The 27,553-nt window shown below is 38.4% G+C and overlaps 1 protein-coding gene across 3 annotated transcripts in view; it reads right to left on the bottom strand.

Annotated features, from left to right (window-relative positions):
• The window catches only part of DIP2B (disco interacting protein 2 homolog B), a 170,550-nt gene that overhangs the window by 54,595 nt on the left and 88,402 nt on the right, over positions 1-27,553 (bottom strand). For 2 of the 3 annotated variants that reach the window (XM_075199287.1, XM_075199288.1), the window contains exons 3-9: positions 14,080-14,211; positions 12,620-12,745; positions 10,468-10,680; positions 7,260-7,427; positions 5,779-5,898; positions 4,263-4,460; positions 2,189-2,280 (exon numbers count right to left, since the gene is read on the bottom strand). In XM_075199287.1, coding sequence (XP_075055388.1) covers positions 2,189-2,280; positions 4,263-4,460; positions 5,779-5,898; positions 7,260-7,427; positions 10,468-10,680; positions 12,620-12,745; positions 14,080-14,211 — 1,049 coding nt within the window. Of the gene's footprint in view, positions 1-2,188; positions 2,281-4,262; positions 4,461-5,778; positions 5,899-7,259; positions 7,428-10,467; positions 10,681-12,619; positions 12,746-14,079; positions 14,212-19,162; positions 19,236-27,553 lie in introns of those variants that run through there. The other variant, XM_075199290.1, reaches the window with a different exon arrangement.

Here is a 27,553-nt window from a genome sequence, read left to right as displayed (position 1 = left end):
ATTATTGATATCATGACATATTAGAATACTGCAACATTTCTTGTTGATCCTTGAAGGGAAACTGAAACACACTTTCCAAGGTAAATGAGATTTGAATAAAAGAACCATGTAATTATAGTCATTTAAGTAGTACAGTACTAGTGGCAGTACATAAAAGTAACCAGCTCCTACTCAATAAGAGCTCAATCATTAAAGTGCTACACCTAAACAAGGATTTGTCTTATACATTTACGAGTGTTATTGGTATAATAGTACATGTACACATTTCAGAAACTCATCTTATCTGGCAATATCTAAATTCTGACAGGTTGTTCGGGAAATGATTTGGGATCACTAGCAGAGATTCTGCCAGTATTACCAGGGCCAGGCACTGCAGTCAGCCTCATATGGATGACATGACTGATAAGAGAACAAATTGCACTCAGCTGCACTGCAAATATAAATAAAATTAAAAGTTGGGTCAAGGTATTGATACTTTTATATATGTATTTGTGAATAGTAATAGTAGCAGTTTCATAAAGCAACTAGTATTTTAGATTTAGATATTAGAAAAAAACAAAAACAAAATAGTTCATTTTATTTTTTAAATTACTATTGGGATTAATGATCCTTTAATAAAGCTTTGCTAGCCATTTAACAAGCACTTTTTTTTTTCTTTTATGTCTTTTAAGTACCACACGGTTTTCTTGTTTAGAACAGAGTATCGCCCACTCACAACTATCAAATGTAGGGCACTCCTCTGGATGATGCAGCGGGTGGCTTCTATCTGCACTGCTGTTGGGCTCCCTAAAATTTTAGGTTTTCCAGGGTAAAGGTCTGAAGAATGTCAGGTTCTCCATTGAGCCAAAATAGTAAGTTCCATTGGAGGAACACCCCATAATGCTGACACTTATGGTGCTCAGTAGCTTGTGAGAAGGAGATATCTGAACGTGGACATTTCCACTGATTGGTTAAGTAATATGGATCAGGCGATATAAGTTGGTTGGAGACCCTACTCTCTTCCGTAAGGAAACCTGACAGCCTATGACTCTTCTAAACCTAGTTTGCATACATAGTGATGCATTACTTTGTGGACATATGTGCTTGTAAAGAATGACAATACAGTTTTCTTGATTTTGACAACATTTAAACACAAAAATATTAGATTTAATTTATACTCAATTTACCAGCACTCCACAAATTGCTCGGGTATCTCCACTGTCATTATTAATTACATTTCACTTAATGCTATCAATTTTATTTAAACACGTTTTCTATCCCTTCAATACACACACATTTATTTTTTTATATATATATTTTCTCCTTTTTTTTTTATCAGACACTTTCTATTTCGTTTTGTTTTCCTCCTTTTGTTAATTACCCAATTTCGCTGGTAACAATAATTTTAAGTTTAAGGTGTCATGGAGAGCTTTTAAGCGATCTACAAGTACAGAGTCATTTAAAGACAATCCTGCACAGTGACTTACGGTAATGGATATTATAAGACAGATCACTTGCAGGGAAGAACAGACAAACTCTTAAGACTATTGATCAGCAACTGCAATGCTGTTTCTATTGATTTGCTTTGGATCTTGCTAGTCCTGCAAACCAGTGACGTCACTGGAGCTTCTCCCACTTCTGTAGCATGAAAAGTGTAAAATGCTTCCATTGCCTCCAAAAGTCTCTCTCTTTCTGGTCCACAAATAAAGTAACACAATTATCTGTTACAAGTCTCTATAGACCTGCTTTGTTATCTCCAAAGCAGCATTATAATCTATTTCCCCATATATAATCCCCAGCTCATTCATCTCAATGAATACATTGCTTTCCTTTGAATGTTAAGAGCTCATTGCAAAATGTAATTTGGCACAGAAACAGAAAACTTACTCCGCAGAAACAAATTAATGTAAGGACAGAGTGCTGCTAGATAAAGCACCCATAGGCTTAATATAAAAGTTGGGTTAAGTTAGAATTTATTTACAACGAAATCTCCCTCCCTTTTTTTTTTTTTATGATTGGTCAGCAGCAATACGGTATGAAAAATAATAATACAGGTTATTTCTTAGATTGTTTTGGTGAAAGCGAACGCTATATATATATATATATACTATGCAGGTTTTAAAATACTACACATCACTTTAAATAAACAAAGATACAAATGAAATACAAAGCATAAAAAGCATAATCATAAAACGAAATGTGACGTTACCCTGTCGCCTGGTTTCAGCCCTTGCTCATTTTTGGTTCCCAGTTTGTTGAGCAGGGTGTAAGCCAGTCTCACACTTCTGGTCCACAGTTTGCCTGAAACAAGAGAAACCTGGTTTTACACTTGCAGCATAAAACAGCTCTCGGAGTTACACATGTAAATGCTTAAAATATATATGTTCTTATATTTCTTCAATTAATACAGTTTTATCAACATCAACTGTAATAACGTTCACATTGATGACTGACTCTCCTGCCTTATATTTTTCAGCTAACAAGATTATATTTGATCCATACAACTGTACCCTTAGTGGCTAGAATACTGACAAGGCTAAACATCCTTGAGTATGAGGAGTGAAAACAATTGTTGCCCTAAAAATTGGAGACTGTGGTTGACCTCCTTATGCCGCCGCCAGACATCGGGCGGCCTGACCGTCCCTGACTTCAGGGCTTACTACTTTGCTGCGCAGCGGACGCATCTCCGGGGATGGTTTGGGGACTCTCCAACAGCTGACCTGACAATTATCCTTAGAGGATGTACGTGGCTTGAGAGACCACCCATATATGCCCAGGATGACCACCAGATTCACGAGAATGATCCTACCACTGCTTAAGCAGGCTTTAATGATCTAGAACATGGTAAAGGAGGCATTGGAACCTGCGGGAGTGGACGTGGACAATCTACTATGGGACAATAGCACACTCCCTGAGCTTTACAAATTACAGCAATTTCCTAGGTGGAGGGCCACGGGAATTACTTGCAAGTATATTCCAATGGGGCCCTCAAATCATTTGCACAATTACAAGTAGATTTCCACTTAAAGAAAAACCTTTTCTAGACATACTTACAGCTTCGACACACCCTGACAGCACAATTGGGAAGCACTCATGTCACCTTTAGTCCAGACCCTCTTAGATTGCTCCTTCGACAGGTGGCTTCCAATAAAACTATCTCAATATTATACACTAATGTACTCTCAATACTTCTGATAATTTGGGTCACCTGCGCAGGGGTTGGGAACTAAACTTGGGACCCTTGACTGACGAGGAATGGAACTATGCGCTCAACAGTGTCCGTGAGGCCACCTCCTGTACCAGGAATAGGCAAGTCCAGTTGCATATTTTACACAGAGTGTATCACTCTCCGCACAATCTGCTTCAAATGGGTGTCCAATCCGACTCTAACTGACCAAAATGTAGAAGTACTTCCGCTAATTACTGGCATCTGCTCTGGAGCTGCCCTGTGGTTGGAGACTGTGGTGGTGTGTATACAAGACACAGGAATTGATATTCCACTGCTGTACCCCAAGTATTTGGTTTGGGAGTTAATTTCCTACGTCCTTAATCTTTTTGCTCTAGCCAACGTCGCAATTGTTATTTGTGGTTGGCACAGGATGGGTCTGACTTTGGTGCCTTGGTAGCCCTGGTTAATGTAGTGTGGGACATGAGCGTTTTACTCACCGATCTTGAAACACCATTGCATAATACTTTAAAGTATGGTCAGGATGGGCAAAGTCAAGGAATGCACTGCTGTCCCTGGCTGTGGACTATAACCCTATTTGAATGTCTTTCATCCCCTTTTGTTAGATCTCGGGACTGCTTTTCCTTTTTCCCTATACGTACTTCTAACACCACTGGCTGACCGCAAACACTCACCTATCTTATTACCTTTACCTAGTCTTACTATTCCGCCTACACTGAAGAGGTTACAGGAGCTGTACACATTATAATACTTGCTACTTCATACTGTCATTCAGGTGCCATGTTTGTATGATGATGTATAATGCGATATCTGGATTGTTATTATGTTTCCTCTAATAGTGTGGAATGCAATATCTTGGAACTATGCCATGTATTTCTTTTTCTTGTACTGTTATTAAAAAGATTTCAATAAAAATATTTGAAAAATATTTAGAAAAAAAAAATAAAAATTGGAGACAGTGTACAATATGCAAATATAAATCATCTAAATCACGCCTAGACACCATGGAAAAACATGGACAGCACGACTATAAACAGATATATTCCCTCTTGAAGACTGTTAACTGCAACACAAGGCATTGTATGAGGCATCTTACCATATGTTAGCGTATAGACAGGTTTCCCTGTCACATCAAGTGCAGTGAGACATGAACATTTCACTTGTGTTGTTCCCCAGCGCTGCAGAGCTGCTTCAATGGATGGTGGCCAGTTACACACCACACCCAAGGGCTCTCCCTTTACAGGGGTCATCTGACGACCTTCTGGTTTTGGTTGGTTAGGATCCGGCCTAGGGACTGAGCAGAACAGACATATTAAATATATAAAACCAGTTTATACATATGTATCTCTAAAATATATTATAATGTAAACTAAAATTAAAGCACACGCTAAATTTGAGTCACATGGTGCAAGCTAAACTATGGCGTATGCACCCGATCCTGCCACATGCCCTGATGACACTCATTGTGGCCACTGCCCCTTTGTTATGAAAGGGCAGCATGGTGTTGCCTGAGACAGGCTCTTGACAGCTTCTTGTCATATACAAACCTGCTCTATTTGTAGCTTTCACAGAAGAATAATATGAAGCACAAAACAAAACTAAAAAACTCATACCAATACAGAATTAATAAGATTAAGTTAAACTTGGTGGTCTAGAATACTAAAGCACCCCCTCCCCCACAAGCCTCTCCAGTCCATTACTTTACAGTAAGACGCATAAGTGCGCATACCGTCCTTACATGTCACTCTCTGGTACTGTGCTCTCCATCAATAACTTATTATAAATGTTTTATATACTATGATAGCACAAAATACTACAGCTAATATTACAGTGTTATCACAAAGTTAACCGTATCCATTTTGTACATGACTCTGGTAGACTCTATATGGAACATACTTGTTCTAAAGCTCCGGCCATCATCGGGGGAAACAGTAATAAGTCCTCTGTCTACAGCTGGACCACTCTGTGGAGTAATCTTGACATCATCATTAGATTTGAACAGAGTAGAGCTGAAATCTACTCAAGCTACTCAGTTCAAAGCTGTCAGAAGGGGGCAACTGTAGACACAGGAATTACTGCACGTCTCGGAAGAGGACAGGAGCATCAGGAAAGATAAATTATATATATACACTCTACAAAATGGTGCAGGCTTAGACAACCTGTGGCTCTCCAGGTGTTGTGAAACTACAAGCCCCAGCATACCAAGGTCTGAAATAGTGTATATTGAACACTATTAAAAAAAATAACGTTGGACAGGGGTTACATTTGTAAAACTTTAGACCAGTGGATCCTAGACTTTTTCAGTTCAAGGCACCCTTAGGGTCTCCATAATTTTTTCAAGGAACCCTTAAGCCAAAATAATTACCAAGTAGTCCCCCGCCTTGCTTATCACTGGCCCTGGCCAAGGCACCCCCTGTGAGATCACTCTATCGGTATAAGAACAATGTGTGATTGCTTACATTATTGATAAGGGACCCCCATTCATTCTATGAAATGTAGAGGGATTTGCAGCAGTGTTAATATAAAGGGAAATACAAATTCAATACAAAGATTCTTTCTGTGCAAAATAGAAAGAAAGTTATACTATGTCCACATATGCTGTACGTAGATACCTTCTACAATCTCTTCAAAATCATCCACAAAGAACTCTTTTAAAGGTGGCCTTTTTGGTCGCTTCAGTGTATTAAGTAATTGCTGGATCTTTGTCGACACGCGACTATTGACCGCTACACCTGTAATAATGGAATAAATAACTGTTAAAAGATGCATAATCTCTTCTCATGTCAATCAAAGAGAAGGTAAATAATTGCTGCTTCAGTAATGATGACATGCACACGGAATGATCACTAACCGTTACCTTCCATAGTCCTTGTAAGCAGCACTGCTAAACACTTTAATAAGAGAGCGATAACCAGGGACATTGCAGGGAATGACAGTGGTCATTTTTAATATATATAATTTAATATATTTCATACATGGAGCTACACATTAAGGTTTTCTGGATAAGGGGTTTTTGCATGAATCCCAAAGGATACAGACAACACAAATAAAACTCATCCTACTCCAACTGTAATCCAGTTTGAACAAAATATATTTCCTATTCACATGTCTGATTAAATAAAAACGTATGCTTTATTCTTATGTGGGATTAAAGGCACAAACAGAAGGATAAGTTGTCTTCTTGAAATAAAATTATATTGGATAAGTTGCTAAACGCATAACTATTTTTAAGGGGGTAGCATTAGCTAATCATTTATTTTACATGCCCGCCTGCCGGCAGAATTATTGAGTCCCGCAGACATTTGTCAGCTGCACCTTAGGAAGGGTGCAGAGCCCACAGGGACAGGATCCCATAACCATTCAGAGAGAGGACTATATTTATAATAAAATAATGTTTTATGTCAGAGCTGCCCTTAGCCTTTCCCTAGGTACTTAACTGGCTAATCTTTGCATGCAAATTAGTTTTGACCACCCCTTCAAATTCATTAAAAAACAATGTTTAATATGCTATGCGCAGTAAATGTCAGTGAACTACTCAATTTACTTAATCACACAATATACATGGGAGGGATATATATTGCTGGGCTCCACGTCTGTTGCTACTTTGGAAAGTACCTCCTTCTGGCCACCTGGTGTCGCTACTTTCATGACACACACACACAACGACGCATGAAATATACTAATGTGAATTGCAAACCTTGTCTCAATATAATCCCACTTATAAGTTCATGACCTCTTAGGGGTCAAATGACAGGAGCGTTTAAATGTCATTTTAAACTGCATATTAAAAATCTTCAATTTCTGTGTTAAACCACTGGGTGATATCTATGGTGCACAGCTAGTTAAGCAAAACAGTACTTCGCTCAGAAACTATTGTATCACTGTTCTTGGGCAGATGGAGCACTCAAATACATCTCTTTCCTGCACATGCTTGCTATGTCAGGTTTATCAAATCGGGATTTTTCTTGATCTATATAAATCATTTAAAGAAAAGTTCATTTGTGAAAAACAAATTTCAATTAAAATTCATAAACTGTTGTAAGCCTGCTTAAGACAACAGTACAATAAAACACACACAAAATAGACCGCTTACCATCTGCAGTGTCCATTAAGCTAGATCTTCGGGCTGCTTTGTGCATCCCCTTTACCAGACCTGTGGGTGGTAGGTCAATATTTGCTGGGCGTACAGAGGATGAGGATGAGGAAGATGACAGAGTTGTGTTTGTGGTGCTTGTGACATCAGGAGGAGCGGAGAAACTCTCTGTAAACAAATAATGAAACAATACATCAATATAAATGGACAGGAGGTGAAAGTTACAACACTAAAACATCTGGATTCATCTGCTGGCTACAGTGTAAATTAGCAAGTAAAGATTACAGCAACAACAAACTGTTATTTTTAAGTAAATTTTATTGTGTTTATTCATGTTTTAAAACATAAAAATGTTTCAAAACAAAATAAACTGTTCAAAGCTATATAAGCTCACTGAAGAAATACAACTAAATTTTACTATTCAGAGGCAATGTAGTAGAGATTTAAACAAAAGTGTAATTTTAGTAGTCATTCGTACTACCTGGCGTACTGGGGTCCAAAAGCAGACCACTGATGATAGCTTTCTGGACCCCGCACATATGCTGCCGTTTTCCTCACACGGAGTATAGAAAACCTAAATAAACGGGTTACTGAGTAGAGAGCTTTATAATGAGATCACTGCTCTGGCTGCTGACAGTGGCAACTAATTGACACCCAAAAAACGTGGCCCTGCATTCCAAAATTAAACCTATTCAGAGGAGAACTGATCGGATCCCCTCTGATTAAGCAGCAGTGGGCTTGGGGCTAGGCATGAAGAATTCATAGCAGAACTGATGAATGAATGATCAGATGCCGTCTGGAATATCAGTGCAGCCTGGATGAGTGATGGTGAGGCTGGTCAGATGCGAATATAATAAGGGGTTAATGCAATATGATGATGATGAAAGGGGGTTAAAAAAAAAAATGATGGAGGATGAGGGGTTAATGATGGAGTGTTAACAGGTAATGAGTTTATGATTGACAGAAGATAAAGAGATACATAATGAAGGGTTAACAATGTAGGATAAATGATTTTTTTTTTTATTTTTTTTTAAGCAAACAAAGTAGCTGCATACGCCTGTGGCAGTAGTGTAATTATTGTTCTTGTCTCCAAATAACTGCCCATAGGCAGGGTCGCGCTTAGGAGGGCAGGATAATTACAACTCTGCCTCTAAGTGCAGAAATTAGAGTGCAGACGCATCACTTCTGCTTGGAAAGAGAGTTTGAGACCACGTGGGTGGACTCAGCACCCAGGAAAACTCTACATCCCCAGAAGAGAAGCTGGAAACTAGTGGAGTACCACTTTTCTAGACTACATTTAAAGTACATTTTAAAAGTGAACATATATGGCAAGGATAAATACACCAAAAAAGGTCCAGTTTTGCAAAATATGCTTAATAGAATGTTCAGTTTTGAATAACCCCGTCTAAGTTTACCCTTCCCTAAAAACAAAACAAACCATCAATATTATAGATGAAACAATAGCTATGACAACATAGCCTAGCAGTTCACTTGGAAGCAGTGATATTAGGCAAAATCAAAAATATTGTATGGTGTCACATTAAGCTAGTGAATGATCAATTATTCTATGGAAGTAATATGTCATTAATTGCTATGCATACTGATAGCGTAACATAGCATGTTTAACAGAGCTGGAATCCCTGGCTAGGTTTCTGTAAATCACCACATCAAAACATCACATCAAGGTATTGCTGTGTTCAGCAGTTTTACCTCTTTGTTACTGAAACAATTGATCATTCTTTCTATGATGTATTGGCAAAATACAAAGCTCCAGAGATTCCCATGATTCTAAGTGACATTCACAAATATATGTGCAAACATTGCAGGAACACCCAGAACTGAACATATCTGATATAAAGCTGTGTCTGAAGAGGAAGTCTCCTTGCAGAGCACAAAACGGCTGATATCAAGAACAATAACGGACTCCATTACAGACGCACTTTCATTTAGGATTAATGGCATTCATGATGGGCAACCTGAAACACTTCAGGGGCTACATGGTGGGGCCCTTTCATCTTTACAGGGCCACACATTAACCTTAATCTAAGTAATAAGTTACAATCATATATTTAATAAAAGTAACTGACACCTATCTATAATAACATATCAGCCGGCATTTTAAACAGTGTTACAAGCTATAACAAACACACCTTACAATGAAGCAGGAAGTAGCTGAGGCGAAGGTTCGGAGGGCCACCTGTTACCTGTCACTGCTGTGTAGCCTAGAGTAGCTTCTTGCTTTTTATGGGAAGGACACATGCTCACAATACATCTTTCCAAAGAACAAATAATGTCATCTAACTAATTATTTGCTTCTAGCTTTCAGGTTGTATCAAGCAGACTGTAGCCATTAATAACAGCAGCGTGAAACAATTTTCTGATTACATTAGAAACCAACCTCTACACTGGTAGGTTAATTGGCTGTTATCAAATGGACCCTAGTCTCTCTGTGTGTCTGTGTGTTAGGGGATTTAGACTGTAAGCTCCACTGGGGCAGGGACTGATGTGAGTGAGATCTCTGTACAGCGCTGCGGAATTATTGGCGCTATATAAATAGCTGATGATGATGACAACTAGGTATGTAATATTTATTTGTGGACAGTAAGTACTTTTACACTTTTCCAGAACAATTTCCCAAAGAACTGATCTATTGCTGCAGTAACATTTCACTGCAAGGAATTTATTTTCATACATAAGTATTTGGGGGCCTACTTATTAGGGTCCCTTTAGCCTGCCGTTTCCAAGGGATAACTGCATCTTTAAGTATGGTAGTTATTTAGAACTAGAGGACTGCAGCAGATATCGCAGCTATCATCATACGCAAAATCGGTCCCCATAGATTTTCGGAACCTGTCTGCAATAGCCAACGTCATTGAAGCCTATTACGGAGAACATTGCGGTAGAGAGATCTTCGGTTCCCTCACCGCAACTTACGTGCTCTCCCCTCCAGTCACTATCGGAAGTATGTCACGCATGCGCAAAGCAACTTTGCCACAGTGACCAGAGAGGAGCCAGACAATGGGAATTTTAAGGTAAGTGAAATCATCACCGGGACAGACTCCTATTGGAAGCGCTGTCCCAGGATGATTGTTTAATAAATGGGGCTAAGAAAATCATCTGCCATCGTGGCAAAACCCCATTAATTAATAAACATGCCCCTTAATCTGTAAAATTGTTATCTCAATGTTTCCCAACTTATAATACATACCTATGTGAGTATTAGCGAGTACATCAGCTAAGGATCCACTGGTGCTCTTAACATCTCCGTGTGACAATGTAGATGATGCTGAAGATGATGTAGATGATCCCTGCACAGATTTATTGATCCAGGATTCTGTGTTCTGTAAACTTTGAGCAAGAACAGCAGAAAGGGCAGCCTGACGTCTTAGGGAACCTTCATCCTCAGAGGCTGATGAAGTATCTGTAAGGTAAAAAAGCACAAATAAATATCACATTTCTAGATTATGGTTCTAAAATGTATGGGTGGTCTTCTAGGGTATAATACTGAAAATAAATGTCAGAATAGCCTGACATAGCATGGGCCAGTATTGGAAAAGTCAAGGAGCCTCATTACTGTGTTCAGTTGATGACTTCATATGCACAGTAATAGCGATCGCTGGCCTACTGCAATTTCGGCTAGAAGCAGTCATAATCCAAAATTATTTTTATTCTTGCCCATCTTTGAGTCATTCTCGCCTCCCGAGCACCCCTATCTGTTCACAAAAGAGCAGATCTGGGGGCTTCTTCTGGGCATATGCGGCCCGATGCATGCTATAATTAGAAGAGTTCTTTGACATTTATAAAGCAAAGCGGAGGGCTTTAAAGGGGAGCAGGGGCCTTGTACCACCAGGCCACGTAGCATCCGCACCCTCTATTGTTATGCCCCTGTAGCCAATGCCATCTGAGATCTATTCTTTTAACCCTGCAATGAATCCAGCCCAGAGATGAAAATTAAAATAATACATGACAGAGCAGGTTTGAAAAAAATAAATACCTTGAATGTTAATGAAGACACTAACCGATATATGAAGACATATATATGCTATATGATGACAATGTCAAGCCCTGACAAATACTTCCTTGTGTATGAAAAACGCCATGAAGAGTAAGACATTATTTTCAGGAACACTACTGTCTTGTTGCTAATACCATTACTGTATTTTCTCCCTAAATCCCTGTGTCTTCTCAAAAACCTGTAAGTAGAACAGACAGCACAGCAAAAAAACAGAGGACTAAGCACAACTACGGCTCCTGCCACATGGTGCCATATGGGGAGAGATTCAGGTCAGACGTGTGTGAACTAAAGCTAAACATCTTACAATCCCACAGTGTGCGCAAATCGATTCACACACTGAGGACAATATGCACAAAGTATGTTCATATTTACAGATACAAAGCAAATGCCAAAAACATTTTAATTTTCCTTAGTAAGTTTCTGCTTTATTTTATACCGGGTGAATAATATGTTGCAGAAATTAGGAGCCGATTTGAAAACTCTAAAACCCAGAATTTTCCAAACATTTTAAGATCAGTTCATCTGGCATTTTAGCCAAATGCAAACCTGATTCAAACTTTAATACAGTCGCACCTTTGGAGTATGTCCTCTTTCCATTAATTTATCCATGTATATTGTATTGGTGCAAAGGTGAATCCACAGGGAAAAAAAACAAAAAACAAAACAAGTCTATTTATTCTCCTTAATTTGTGGCCTTGATGCTTTGTCTTTTTAGTGAAATGTTACTGCTTTTAAATTACAATATAGAAATGTTACAAATTGTACGATAAAGGAAAACAAGGCATAATGTGTGACCATGTCCTTAAGGAACCCCCCGCATTTCTTATCACACAAAGGAAAAGACCATACCCTGAATTTAAAAGTTGGATTTTATTGTTTATCCTCCACTCTCCTCAAGTTATACATCCAGTGTTCGAACCCACCCTTGTCACTTTTTTTTTTAATATATTTCAATTTTAATATTGTTTTTCGATCTTAAAACAGTAGACAAACCACTGGAGCCGGGGTAGAAACTGTGGATTACCTTATCCACACATTCTGGGATCCTGGATTTTAAGCAGACTCAAATGTGTGTCTCAATGAATTCCCAAACCTCCCCCCAAAACTGCTTTATTACTGGGCCTTACATTCAATTTAGATTTAACCAAGATCTAGCAGCATTGAAATAACAGAATTCATTCATACAGTATACTACAGCTGAAGTGTACAACGTGTGCGCCAAGAACCAACGTGACATCCAAATGTTTGTTTTCAGGGTACCTTATATGTCAGAAATTCAATACCCTCTTTTGTAAACACTTCACAATCTCACACTGACAAACAGATTGGTCATTGTGACGCATACCTGGAGGTGTACACGCATCTGCTGGAGACTGCACAAACGTTGACCGCCTTTTGGTTGGCATAGGCAAAGCCATCTTCTGTTCTTTATGTTTGGCCAATGCAGCTTGGACTGCTTCCGTGTGGATATCTGAAAGGTAAAATGGATGGTAACTATAACTATAAAATTTTTACAGAGCAATCCTAATTGAAGTGAGTTGCCCCTTTATCTCCAAGCATGACCCAAGATCAAACAGAAAAGTTATTAAATGGCCAAATATAACGAACTTTCTTCCATGTGTTATCCTGACTGAATAATGTAAACAGGCGGATGAATGGGAGATACATATACACACACTGGGTATGATTTATTGAGTGCTGGAAACACCTCTGCAGGGGATTTAAAATTAATTGTTGTAAAATATAACCAGTACAGAGTATTGTCACATCATAATCATTCACAGCTATGTTACGTAATGCTTAAAATATTCTCTATTGCATTTTCTAAGTAAAAACCACACAAGGAGCTCTAAAGCATTCTATGTGGCCTGACTTATTCCTAGGGAATAGACACATTAAAAGCAGCACAAATCACATCTACGCCTAAAGTTAAATATGTACATGAACTGAAAATGTAAAAAAAAAAAAAAGATGACAAATTCTATACTCCACGTACGCTGTAATAAATTCCCAACCATTTGGTCTGCTCGGGTTGACTAATCACAAGGCCCTGAGACATATTTAATCAACCTAACTCCCCAGCATACCTCTAGTCTCCCACAAATATCCCCATGCTCTATGATCCCTTCTACCACCCCCCCACCCCCCATTTTTAAATTCTGCTACTAACAAGACTCTCCTATCCCTTTCCCCATGTGCTCCACCCTATCCCCACTGCAAAGCAGACTCTCCTCCTGCATATTTCAATTCTGAGCTCTCAAAGGCATCAACTTCCAGATTTTCTGGTATATTAATACCAGTTCTTGTAAATGATATAACATAATTATAATTATATTTTTGGGGGAATTTTGAATGGTTATAATAGCCCTATTGATGTTTCCAGTCTCAGTTTTGTTATACCCCCTGCCCATTCTCTTTTTCCGTAACCTTCCACCCACCTCCATGTTAAATTGAAAAATAATAAATAAAATTTACTTTAAAAAAAAAAAGTGATGACAAATTCAAGTTTTGTTCTTTGATAAAATAAAAGACCAAAGTCCTAGAAATCATTTAAGCAATTATAGGTTAAACAGTTTAAAGGTGAAAAACTTGTATAACAAAGATCAGAAACTTTTTCTGACATTCCATCAGAAGACTATGCAAGGTGCAGTTTACAATATTTTATAAATGAGGTAACAGTTTCCAAATCACAAAATCGACCAAGAGAAAGTCTTTATATTACATGCAAATCCAATAAAAACAATGTTATCACTGCTTTGATAGTGATGGTCTTTTGCAAAACACCAAAAACAATGGATTTCTTACCCGAGCGATACCGTTCATCTCTAGCCCCTCCAGATCTGGCTCTATGGTATCTGGAGGATGACTGTGGGACAGAGGCAGGTGATCCAGTTGTGGTTTGGTTTCGATGGTCTTTTTGCAATGCTGGGTCAACACCTATAAAGAATGAACAGAAATCATGGATAGTCAGTTTTACACGTCTATAACAGGGGTGGGAGATAATCAGTTATTACTTACACACACACAAACCTGCAAGTACAAAATCAATGACGATCACTAGGCTTAGAAGAGTAGGGGGTGTACACACCCCATATGTTTTAATTACCGTAGTAGATATATAGACAATACTTTCATCATACATGTCTTTTCTTACCATGCATGGCAAAAGACAAGCAGTTTAATTAATCAGAGATGTTTTTAAAAGCTTCTGGTTTGTATTAATAAATGATGAACTGATAATAGTATTCATTTCTGCCTGCTCACAGTGCAAAATATTGTAAAATAATAAATACTACATAAAGATTTTATGTAACTTTCTTGCCAATGTACACAAAAAATGTAAAAAAGAAATGTACTGCCATGTGCATGTATTTACATGAGGGAGAGCGCCATTTATATTATATCATATATTTACTTCTTTTTATCCTTGGCCAACAACATGTGATACATACATTCCATCAGGTGTGAGCCAACCTGGAAATGTTGCTACACAATGTCTCTGGTAGATAAGGGAGCAGGGAGAGAGGCAAACAGCACCATGAAGTTAGGGAACAAGCAGTGGGTATAGTATGATTCTTATCCAGACCCCTACTAAGCTACATTACAATGTACATAACTCACCAGTAACCCTTAAAATCCCCTACAGATAACTAACACCTACCATCCAATCACCATTCTGTAAAATCTGCATTCTGGATAAACCTGTATGGATTGCTGTATTTATACCACAGATTGCTAGAGACAGAGGCATGGGCGAGAGCATTATCAACTGTAAGGCCCTGAATGTGGGAACTCTGCTGGGCCTCTTAATTGGGGGCAAAATTGCTTAACGTTTAAAAAAATATTTTTTTATAGATCTTTAGAAAACTTGTCACTGGCCAGCTATAAAACAAAAAAAACCCAGTAAGTACAAGTGTGGAGATAACATTACGTGAGGTCAGATTTTATTCATTGAGAAAACCAGGTTGGCAATCGAAGTAGCACTAACATTTTTCAGTTCTATCCTAACCTCTGTGGTCGTCTTTTATTCCAAAGGACATAAAGGCATTTGTTAAAGAACAAAGGTGGATGGTGAAAAAGCCCTTTAGGGGAGAACTATATGTTTTTCTGTGGTATCACATGCACCAGGTACAGGGCAGGTGTCAGTGACAGTGATGGCGGTCCCTATGCATGTTAGAGCCAGTGTTTATAATCAGGAGCAACTGTAAAAATGCATTTTATGTACAGAAGACATTAGTAGCATCATGATACATATATTTAATCGGGGAGGGCGGCATATAAAAGAAAAAAAAAGTTATTTTAATGTTTTATCATTAATGACTGTATTATTAACAGACGATAATCCTCTAATACTTTTTTTTTTCCCAGTGTGTTCTTTTAAGACTTTTTATTCATATATGTACTGGACGTATCACGCATTGTTCTGTGTCTGTTAATACCTAGACCCGTATTCAACAAGAGAGGTTTTCTTCAGATCCACAAATACGACGTGCATTTTAAAAATATGTAATTTACGTTTGTCTTCTGTGCCCTAAAGAATCAGGCCTTTAAAGTATATATTGTTATCCAATGTCGTTTATATTATCATGAATCCATTAAGTTGCAGCTTCTATGGAAATTATTCTATAAAGGTGCTCCCTCCCCCTAGCCGGAGCCACAGGCCTGCTACATGCAGACATGTTTCTCAGGGCTCCTCCGTTCCTCATACTGCTCCAGCCAAAACTCAGCGCCATTTAAAAGCGACTAAATTGATTTCGAACCTCTGGATAAAAAACAAAAACAGGCTGCATGTAGCAGGGGCTCCTTCTCCTACTTTCTCTTCAATATTTTGCCTGTCAGCAGCCTCAATAGCACGAGGCAGGTCCATGCCTATAGCAGCAGGCATACTCTGGCCACACAGTACCACTCTCTCTCCCTTACATGAAAGGCAGCTTCTCTACTAATCACAAGCTTATCCTTGCCTTCCAAGCCCGATAACTCATCTGTAGTAAGCTTATGTTGGAGAGAGCTTGCTGGTGTTTGGTGGAAGGGTTCCCTATGATGCAAGCCTGAAGGAGAGATGGGTAGGGTTCACTGTGTGAGCAGTGCATATTGCCTGGTCCATTAACTGGCACTGTTGGAGCATGTAGTATAGGCTGTTCTGTACAGTGTTGCCATGCTAATGAGATTCAGAACGGCAGATAGAGTCTATAAGAAGTAGTAAGCAGGGGTTCCATAAAAGGGGACAAGAAACAAATGATCGACATTCTCGTACACACACACAGAAAATTCCATGGGGATGAAAATGTACATTATAATGCAATTGCTTTCCCTAAACTTTATGGGGCGTATTCAATTAAGTATAAACATCACAGCTGTGTGTGTAAAATGACAACATGATAACGCAACATCATGAATTTCCCTTTGCAACCCTACGGGTGCGCACGGAACTTTGCAGTGTTGCAGTAACGTGTTGTCAGTGGGAGCGCGTATCCACGGTCTTTAGACTTAATTGAATATATACCTATTCTTAGGGGGGAATTCAATTGGCCGCGTTACTTGAAAAAGTAATGCAGCCTGCGCATTATTACCAGTATTACGGTAAGTGAGTGTAAATACCGGTATTACGGTAATAGTGAGAGTAAATACTGTTATTACGCCAGCTTTTTGCTCGCAGCTCAGGGAATGCGAGCAAAACACCCAGCGTTAAAACTACCGCAATAACAGTAATAGTTTTGAATCCCCCCCCCCCTCAGTGCCAGATTAAAGATGGTGACCATCCCTGTGCATATAAAAAAAAAAAAAATACTGTAGGTCTTTTTAAAGTTCATTTTATTCCTTGCTTTAAAGTGAACTTCGCAACTGTGTACAATGTCTTGTTTTGAAGTTGCATTTTCATATTCTACAAATAACATTTTGCACAATTACTAATCCATTATAACAAAGGTTGTTAGAACTTCTGCATTTATATCTATAGCAGCTTTCTACTTTAGTCTCAATGACTTGCACATCTTCACAGAGCTGCAAAACAATAGGCGAGAATCTACAGCAAAACCTCATAGATAAAAGTAAAACTGAGCCTTTAAAGGAGTTGCCATTATTTAAATATGCACTCACTTCCAGATACAACAAATAGTAGTGGAAGGTCACCCCCAAGAATTTCCCTTTATACCTAAAGCAGAGAGCTGGAAGGCTCAGAATTGTGCTTGTTTTCTGTGCAGCAACACTAGGGGGTAGAAGTTGTCATTTTATTGTCATGTTCACCTTACCCAATCAGAAATGTCGGCAATATATCAAACTATTTGCCATGCATCCGATTGGTCGGCATGTGAAGGCTCGTGTCCCGCCTGCAACCCACCACTGATTAGGATGGCCGGTCTATGTAACCCTTGGTTACCTTTATTCAGTACTGGTAATTCAACTGCCTTGTGGCCTCTATACAATTCTCAGATTTATACATTCTGATTCTATTTTCTATGTTTACAGAAGTATACACCACACTGCAAAACATGTTGTTATTTTATTTATTTTTTTCAACATAAAGAAAAGAGCTCATTGCTGTCAAACAGTGTTCTGTGTCTATCTAAACAGTGAATGTTTAGCAACATTCTTGTTCATGCCCATTGTTCCAACTATAACCTAAAGTAAGCAATGGGTTGGTGGCTGTACTCTAATTGTTTTACAGCACGCCTGAAATCAAATTTATATTAGTGAGTGTTCATTTAAGAAAGAAGCGCAGTAAAAAGAAAGCAGTTAAGTTAAAAATTATTATTAACTTGTATAAGGCCAACATATTCTGCAGCAGTTTACAATAGTTTTTCAGAGAGAAAGCTAAGGAAAGCACAAGCATAGCAAAGCCAGATGAATAATATTTAGCATAACAAAGCATTACAATAACAGTAACATGCTACAGGAACTACTGCTAAAACCCAGATACAAGAGGATTTTCTCACCCTTCTCTAAAACATTATTTGATTTCTATTAACTAAATTAAAATGACAATTGTTAAAGATGCCGAAAGATTTTGTGGAAGTTTCCCATTATACTGGAAGACTTCGTGATGGGGTCCTGGCTCAGGTTTCTACCGGAACCTAATGGTCTTGTTACACCGTTCCATATTAATAATACAAATGCAATCCTCACAATGCAGCACTTGGATCACTGGATAAAATACCATATTTCTTGTTTTAATTGAAAGCCAAGCATCAGACTCAAGATTAATGCAGTAGACACATTCTTATAACAGAAAGTATTCACACGCTCCCTGCAGTAAAAATAGTATGAGCTCACAAAACCAAGACATGAGGGACTAAATATGCACTTAGGGAATTGTGGAAGTTAGGCATGCAAATCCGTTTCTACGTCACTTACAGCTAACTATGCAGCAATATATTCAACATGCAATAACTTACAGTAGAGAGCTTATCGGATAGATATAGGTAAATGTATGTGTGTGTGTCATACACTAATTATATATGTGTATATATATATATATATATATATATATATATATATATAATTATATATATATATATATATATATATATATATATATATATATATATATATATATATATATATATATATATACACATACATACATACATTATATACATATACACACACACACAGTTTTTGCTTTTCCCAAGTGACAAAGGCCCTTATGTACGTGCTGATAACTCTGCACTTATATGATAGCTTTCTTTTTATATCCTTCCTCCCCACGCATCACCCACGGCTCTCCAAACACCAACAAACACCGGAGGCAGAAACCAGTTCTTTGTGAATTGTTATACTGTATATTGATTCAGCTCACAATTCGGTTGCTTACAGTGTGTGTAGGTGACATGTCCACTTCCAGAGAGCCACAGATTATGTACAATTTATACACCATACATCTCTCACTGACCTTTTGTTGCCTTTTGTTTCACCTCCCTGTTCACCATTCTACTCATTCTGCTCCACCAGAAATCTTACACATCTAGTTTGCATAAGCGTTTTATTTTAACTTCACCCACCACAAGAACTTCCTTCCGCTACAAACACACGCACTGTTGATCAACATACCAAACATGTTCTATTTCTGCAATGTGCTTGAAACTAAACAAAACCTATGCTACACACAAAACTGTGGAAAGATATGAATGCATTTAATATAATCAGGTCAAAAGTTAAAATTGTTGTCAGCTTTATTTTATCTCGCACACTAACAAATTAAGAAAAATGGGAAATACTTTAATACATTTTATGTTGCCCGCAGTCATCATCCACATATTTACACACTGAAATGACACATGAAGATAATGCCCAACACTGAGTTAGAGCTCGTATTCACTGGGGTTACTTTCAGTTAAGTCCATAAATATTGGGACATCGACACAATTTTCATATTTTGGGCTCTATACACCACCACAATGGATTTGAAATGAAACTAACATGATGTGCTTTAACTGCAGACTTTCAGCTTTAATTTGAGGGTATTTACATCCAAATCAGGTGAACGGTGTAGGAATTACAACGGTTTCTATATGTGCCGCTCACTTTTTAAGGGACCAAAAGTAATGGGACAATCAACTCAAAAGCTATATTATGGACATGTGTGGGCTATTCCCTTGTTATTTCATCGTCAATTAAGCATGTAAAAGGTCTGGAGTTGATTCTAGGTGTGACATTTGCATTTGGAATCTGTTGCTGTCGACTCTCAATATGAGAACCAAAGAGCTGTTACTATCAGTGAAGCAGGCCATCATTAGGCTGAAAAATCAAAACAAACCCATCAGAGAGATAGCAAAAACATTAGGTGTAGCCAAATCAACTGTTTGGAACATTCTTCCAAACAGTTGAAAGAACGCACCGGAGAGCTCAGCAACACCAAAAGACCCGGAAGACCACGGAAAACAATTGTGGTGGATGACAGAAGAATTTTTTCCCTGGTGAAGAAAAACCCCTTCACAACAGTTGGCCAAATCAAGAACACTCTCCAGGAGGTAGGTGTATATGTGTCAAAGTCAACAATCAAGAGAAGACTTCACAAGAGTGAATATAGAGGGTTCACCACAAGATGTAAACCATTTGTGAGCCACAAAAACAGGAAGACCAGATTAGAGTTTGGCAAACAACATCTAAAAAAGCCATTACAGTTCTGGAACAACATCCTATGGACAGATGAGACAAACATCAACTTGTACTAGAGTGATGGGAAGAGAAGAGTATGGAGAAGGAAAGGAACTGCTCATGATCCAAAACATACCACCTCATCAGTGAAGCATGGTAGTGGTAGTGTCATGGCGTGGGCATGTATGGCTGCCAATGGAACTGGTTCCCTTGTATTTATTGATGATGTGACTGCTGACAAAAGCAGTAGGATGAATTCTGAAGTATTCAGTCAAATGCTTCAGAACTCATTGGACGGCGCTTCACAGTGCAGATGGACAATGACCTGAAGCATACTGCAAAAGCAACCAAAGAGTATTTTTAAGGCTAACAAGTGGAATGTTATGCAATGGCCAAGTCAATCACCTGACCTGAATCCGATTGAGCATGCATTTCACTTGATGAAGACAAAACTGAAGGGAAAATGCTCCAAGAACAAGCAGGAACTGAAGACATTTGCCGTAGAGGCCTGGCAGAGCATCACCAGGGATGAAACATCTGGTGATGTCTATGCCTTCCAGACTTCAGGCTGTAATTGACTGCAAAGGATTTGCAACAAAGTATTAAAAAGTGAAACTTTGATGTAGGATTGTTTAGCTTGTCCCATTACTTTTGGTCCCTTAAAAAGTGGGAGGCACATCTAGAAACCGTTGTAATTCCTACACTGTTCACCTGATTTGGATGTAATTCCCTCAAATTAAAGCTTAAAGTCTGCAGTTATAGCAAATTTTGTTTGTTTTATTTCAAATCCATTGTGGTGGTGTATAGAGCCCAAAATATGAGAATTGTGTGGATGTCCCAATATTTATGGACTTGACTGTAAGTTTACAAGTAAAAATGGCAGTTCCTTTGCTGGCTATAGCAGTGTGTTAAGGGATTTTTCTCTTTGTTTGTTCCTTTCTGGATAACCCCACCCTTTCAAGCACCTGCTATGAGTCTTTATATTGATTGAGCAACTTCCACTTCTGTATTGTTTATTTTACATATGTAACTGCATGGACATGGAACTGACAGTAGAAACAATGGTTTATAATGTCACCATAGTCAATGGCGTTTCTGTTTGTGCTGCAATTTTCAGAACGCACCTTGTTTTATTTTATGCGTTTACCATAGGTAAACACATCAGGAATGCCTACTTTTCATGCTAGTAATTCAGACTAGTAATGTGTTAAAGAACAGTAAGAACACATGTCATACATGATATGTATAAACATACCTGTCATCCAGTATCGATACTGTACATCTTATTTAGCTACACAAGCTTAGACTAAGGACTTTCTTCCATTTTAAAATTAGTACAAAGTACCCAACTGAAGAGACTATGTTGCCAAGAGGGTGCCCAGGAGACAAAGGGCCAAGTCAGTCTATGCCATCCACTATCCCTTTAGTAACATCAGTAGTGGGGAGGAATAGCAGAGGCCATCAACTCTCCACAACACACTACATCCACTCACTAAACAAAACAGCTGCAATGTGTGGACAATGTGTGCCCTGGAGGAGGAGGAGCAGAGAGGAGGTTAGGTAAGTACTCCTGAGCAAACAATGAGAATCTGCCCATAAGCACATTTATTATTGGTCATTACAAGGCCTCTGCATTATATACTGTATTGGATTTATATCTCATTGAAACAGCAATTTTTCATACTTTTTACTAGCAGTGTTAAACTTTGCCCACATTCAGCAAATTGATCAAACAACTTTTGCTCTCAGTGCTCCTGAAAAACCAAAACCGCTGCATTTCTCAGCATACCTACAAAACTGCTGCTACAATTAACACAGAGACATAAAATTTGATCGCACATAAGGACCACTTGATCCATCTAGTCTGCCCATTTTTAACCTATGGTAACCTCAAACCCTATTTGACCCTTAGTTCTTTGTAAGGATATCCTTGTCTATCTCAGGCATGTTTAAATTGTTCTACTGTATAAGCCTCTACCACCTCTGATGGGAGGCTATTCCACTTATCCACTACCATTTCTGTGAAGTCATTTTTCCTCTGAACCTACTTAGTCTCATAGTAGCAGAGTGGAGCTTTAAGATTTTCTCTGTATGTTTTGGGGTTTAAAATGTTAAATTCCTACAATCTACCACATGAATGGTCTACAGTAAAAAATTAATGTAGAGGCATCTGATCTAAAAATACCTCAGTTTCCTTCAGAAATGCATCACGTGACATCTACAAAAACAGCTTATCTGCAGAACTGAAACATCCAATTGCAAAGTGGATCAGTTGCTTCCCATCTTTATATTTAAACATAGCTTAAAACCAAATGGACATGTCAAAGACCATGAGAGTCTAGTGAGGGAGCCAGGAACCAGTCTATGCTGTAATCAGGATTCATAGTGAACACTGTGCATCTGCACTTATATATTATGTGCACTTATACATTATATAGGGAAATTACATGGCATCATGTGACGTGAATAAAGCTTTACCTATGGGAGGGCAGGGCAGTTCAAAGAAGGCATGAAAGTAAGTAAACAAAATGTTTAAAATAACTGAGAAGAAAAAAAAAAAACATTTTGTTTTTGGTTCTGTAACGGTGGCCTAACTTGTAGAAATTACACACTTGGTATCTCTAAGCTTGGGAGAACTAGGCAATAACATTTTAATTGGACTGCACTTTTACCACTATTAACATGGGGTGACCCTTAACAAAAAAAGAAGCCGTTTTTGCCTGTATTGCCTTTATAAAGATATATTAATTTAAAATTTTAAGAACATGAAGCAAAAGCTCACTCCCAATCAGAGGCGCACAGGTAAGTGAGCTTTTGCTGTCATTTTGTTTACTTCACCCAAAAACTAAACATTTTGGGTGGAGTCTAGATTCAATTCCGCTTACTATTACTGTTACTACGGTAATCTCTCCGCTGAATTCTGCAGACAGCTCTATGAACCGCGAGCAAAAATCTGTGTTGAAATTACCATAGTAATGGTAACAGTGCGCGAGCCAAGCTCTTTGAATTGAATCTACCCCTGACTGTGTAAAAAAATAAAAAAGTTACTAAAGTAACAATTACCTGTTTTTCATGGACAGAAGAATAATTAAAATCTCAACCGTCACCGTCTTACTGATGGAAACATTTTTACTGTATTGCTGTTATCAACATGTATTGTCTCCCTCAGTTATAAACCTACCTTCATTCAACTCCTACAGCTCTTAAAAGGAAAACAAAAAGCACATTTAGCCTCCATAAGGAAACAATCCCTTGTTAATCACTTGTAATGTATTTAGCATGCTAGCAAAAAGTTACTGGAATTTATAAAATTCCCAATACAAAAACACTCGACAAGTCTAACCCAAACATCAAGGTCTACAATTATTGGTTGGGCCTACAATCCAAGTTAGCTGAGGCCTAGCCAAATACCTGCCAAAATAAACTCCACCATGCTCTACCCAAACCACACCCCCATTTCTACAAAGCCACAATTCCATACTGATAAGCCACTCCCTTTTGGGTCTGAGAACCTGAAAAGTCTCAGACTTTTAGTATGTGTAATGCCAGAGCGGATAGTGGTCTTATCTTACACACACTCTACTCACACACGGGCAGAGTCTGGTTTAAAGCTGCACTAAAATCTACTGAAAAAGGGGCTATTGGCAGGTATGGTTATAGGAAAAAATAAATCTTTTGCACTCAAGTAATTAAAATGTCTCCATTTCTGCTTCATGTGCAGCCAGGATGCTGTTTTGACCAGGGGGACATTCTACGGAAAATTCTTACCTCTGTCTTACATCATCAACATTTATTTATATAGCGCCAGCAAATTCCGTAGCGCTTTACAATTGGGAACAAACATTAATAAAACAATACTGGGTAATACATACAGACAGAGAGGTAATAGAACCCTGCTCGCAAGCTTACAATCTATGGGATGATTGTTTCTTCATAACAATTGTAAAGGACTTATGACTTAGTGATCAATGTTAACTGTTGATTGGTTGATGCAATATTTATTTTGCTTGGTTTGAGAACTAAATAAGGTGTCAAAAAATTAGAAGTGGTTATATGGAATGTGGTATAATTACTAATACAGGCATTTACCAATCAAAGGCTTTTGATTTATTTTTAATATGTAAAAAGAAATAATCTGTTTCAGTACCATTTATTATTTATACAAATTCAGCACTAAGTAATGTTTTATATTAACATCCTACATTGTAACCTTAATGTTATTTGCATTACATATCTGTCCTAGGATTTTAATTTACGACAAAAGATAAATTCACAGATTCAACAGGCGCATTATACAAGGATGCAACCCCTCCTCCTCAGAGCATTTACACCCAAAAATGCTAGAATAGTAAATATATACAAACAGATAAGAGGATAAGGTCTGGCACTTCCTATAAACGTCTCGAGACAATACAACCAATAAATCTGTAAAACTATATTATACACATTGATCGAATACCACTTAATACTTGTTAATAATAAAAATAATAATACATTAATAATAAATCTTCCTTCCAATACATCCTCCAACCACAATCCTGTGTGTGAATGCAATGAATACTTGATTTCAATTATCCACGCTGTCTAGAACTCAAAGGTGTTTCCTCTCTATACACAGTGCACATAGATCTTTCATGAACTCCAATCTTCCTCAGATGCTCCAAAACGCGAGTTAGATCAGCGATTTACTGTGCCAAGGACTTTGCCCAAGCTGGTTCCATCTCAGCAGCAGCTGTCCCATATAGAAGCTCACGGTCCTGGGCGTACATCGGGCATCTGGTTCCTGACATAAACTGGTCTTCCTTGCATCTGGCAGATGCCAGGCAAAAATGTCTATTGGATGTCAGGAACCAGATGCTTTCTTTTGCAGATTGACCAATGGGTTTTTATGCCATAAATGAGAACTAGCCATGGTTGGAGATTTTAACATAAACCTGAACAAATCTGAAACTCAAGCCCTCCCCTACTAAACTTCACCCATCCCCAGCTGTTAGGAGGCACATGCTCTTCTCAAATAACATTTGGCTTTGACACGTGGAGACTATGGTAACTAATGAACAGAACTGAACAGAACTATTTTCCCAGATCGACCACACACATTCCCATATAGTAAGGATCCTGCTCAGACAGGTTTCCTTCCAATAGTTTCTTTTGGGCCAAAATAGCCTGACCATGCACTGACAGATGCATCCATCTTTGACACCCCCATCAATCCCCCCAATACTGGCAATTTAATGAATCCATGCATGACCAATACCTTAAATCATCCATTACTGATGCTCTTGGACTTCTTCAATAATAATAAAACTTAAAGATATCAGTTCCTCTACACTGTGGGAAGCTCACAAAGCATCTCATTAGCAACCCATGTGTAAAAGAAACAGATCCTTTAAGCCACCCAATAACTCCAAACCTCAGAAATGTTTAATAAAACTCTCCAACCTATATTACAATCTTATGACAATCAGTGTAAAACTTGACCTCCTTTCACATCACACTAGAAAAAGCATTGAAGATGTCATACCACCTATGTAAATGATTTTCACCTAAATGCCCTTCAAACTAGCCAGAGCCCCGGGGACTGCTACATCCTCCGTTCCTCCAACAGCCCCAGCTAAAAATAGGGTGGGCGAATGGGAGGACCAATCACAAGCCACAACCAAGACTGTGGCATGTGATCATTCCTCTTAATCACAACCCATTTTAAAAGTAGCAAACTAAATTGATTTTCCCAGTTCTGTATTACAGAACTGGCATATATCTACCTCATATGAGTCCTTCACAGCTTTGCATTGATTTCGCTAGTAAGTACTACTCTGGTAAATTATATCAATTCTATATGCCAAAATCCGGCCAATCGACTGAATTAATTATGGTCTCTTATACACCACAACCAGGTTGAGATTGTCCCTGGCAGACAAGCTTACACCACCACCAGCAGGACAATGACCTTATTCTCATCATTAACCACACCAAACTACAATCGATTTTTCTCACATTAGATGCAGAGAAGGGTTTCAACATAGTATTATTAGCCACTCATTCATGCCATATTGCAACGCTTCGGCCTTACTGGAGTCTCTCTCACAGTATTAAGCACTCCCTATACTATGGATACAGCTAATGCCATCACTAATGGTTACTTCTCTTTGCTCTTTCCCATAATGGCAGTGGCAGTGATACCCCAATATTCCATTTACTTTTGTTACCACCCACAGCCTATAATCTGCAAATACCCTGATATCTCAGGGATTAAGTCCCACACTCATACCTATGAGCTATCCCTCTTTGCAGATGACATCCTTCCCACATGCTCCAATCCAAATATATCTCCCTAAACTTTAGGATACATTAAATAAACTACTTCAACTCAGAGGCCATAGCCTTCCATCTCACACAGAAGAACTTCAGGTTGGCAAAAATATAAATTGAAATACCCTTGTATTTATCATACTACAGCATAACAACAGTTCCATTTCTCTGGAAAGATCCAGCTTTCTCCCCTGTTGCAGAGTCACAATTCCACCTCTGAAAAAAATGGTACCTGTCTACCCCTATAGAGACGTGAGTTAAAGTGAGCAGAGATTCCTTACCATAAAGGCCGTCAATGTGCGCAGCCGGACATTGCGATAACGTCAGGTGGAACTTCCTGGCCAAATGAATCTCCCCCTATATGCCTATTAAATATTCCTCTATCCCTGACAAAAATTAAAGAAAATAGGAGAGGGGCTTGGGTCCTATTGATAGTAGGAATTGGTGAGCAATCATAGGAGATCAAATAGCCAAAAGCTCCAGATTCATGAAGATTATAGAAAATGCATGGAAAATTAATGGCATATGGTGCCAACTAAACTCCAAAAAACATTCCCTACAACTTCAGTCATGTATTGGAGACAATGCAACCAAGTAGGCACATTTTCCTATATTTGGTGGCCATGCGCTAACCTGGCCATTTTGAGATGGAGTTCTAGAACTGATAATGATATCTTGTACCACAATCTCCACAAAGATCCCTGGTCCTTAGTACTTTGCAAACTTTCAAAGTCTCTGGATAGACACACTGACAAACTGGTTTTCTATATCCACAATGTGGTCAAGAGGAATATAACTCGTCACTGGAAAAAATCCTATTGTTCCTTCCTACAAGTGGTTACTAAGAAAACTTGGTATGTTTCCAAAATGGAGA

The sequence above is a fragment of the Mixophyes fleayi genome, chromosome 2, assembly GCF_038048845.1.
Source record: "Mixophyes fleayi isolate aMixFle1 chromosome 2, aMixFle1.hap1, whole genome shotgun sequence".
Lineage (NCBI taxonomy): Eukaryota > Metazoa > Chordata > Amphibia > Anura > Limnodynastidae > Mixophyes > Mixophyes fleayi.
This window is presented reverse-complemented; position numbering and strand designations above follow the sequence as displayed.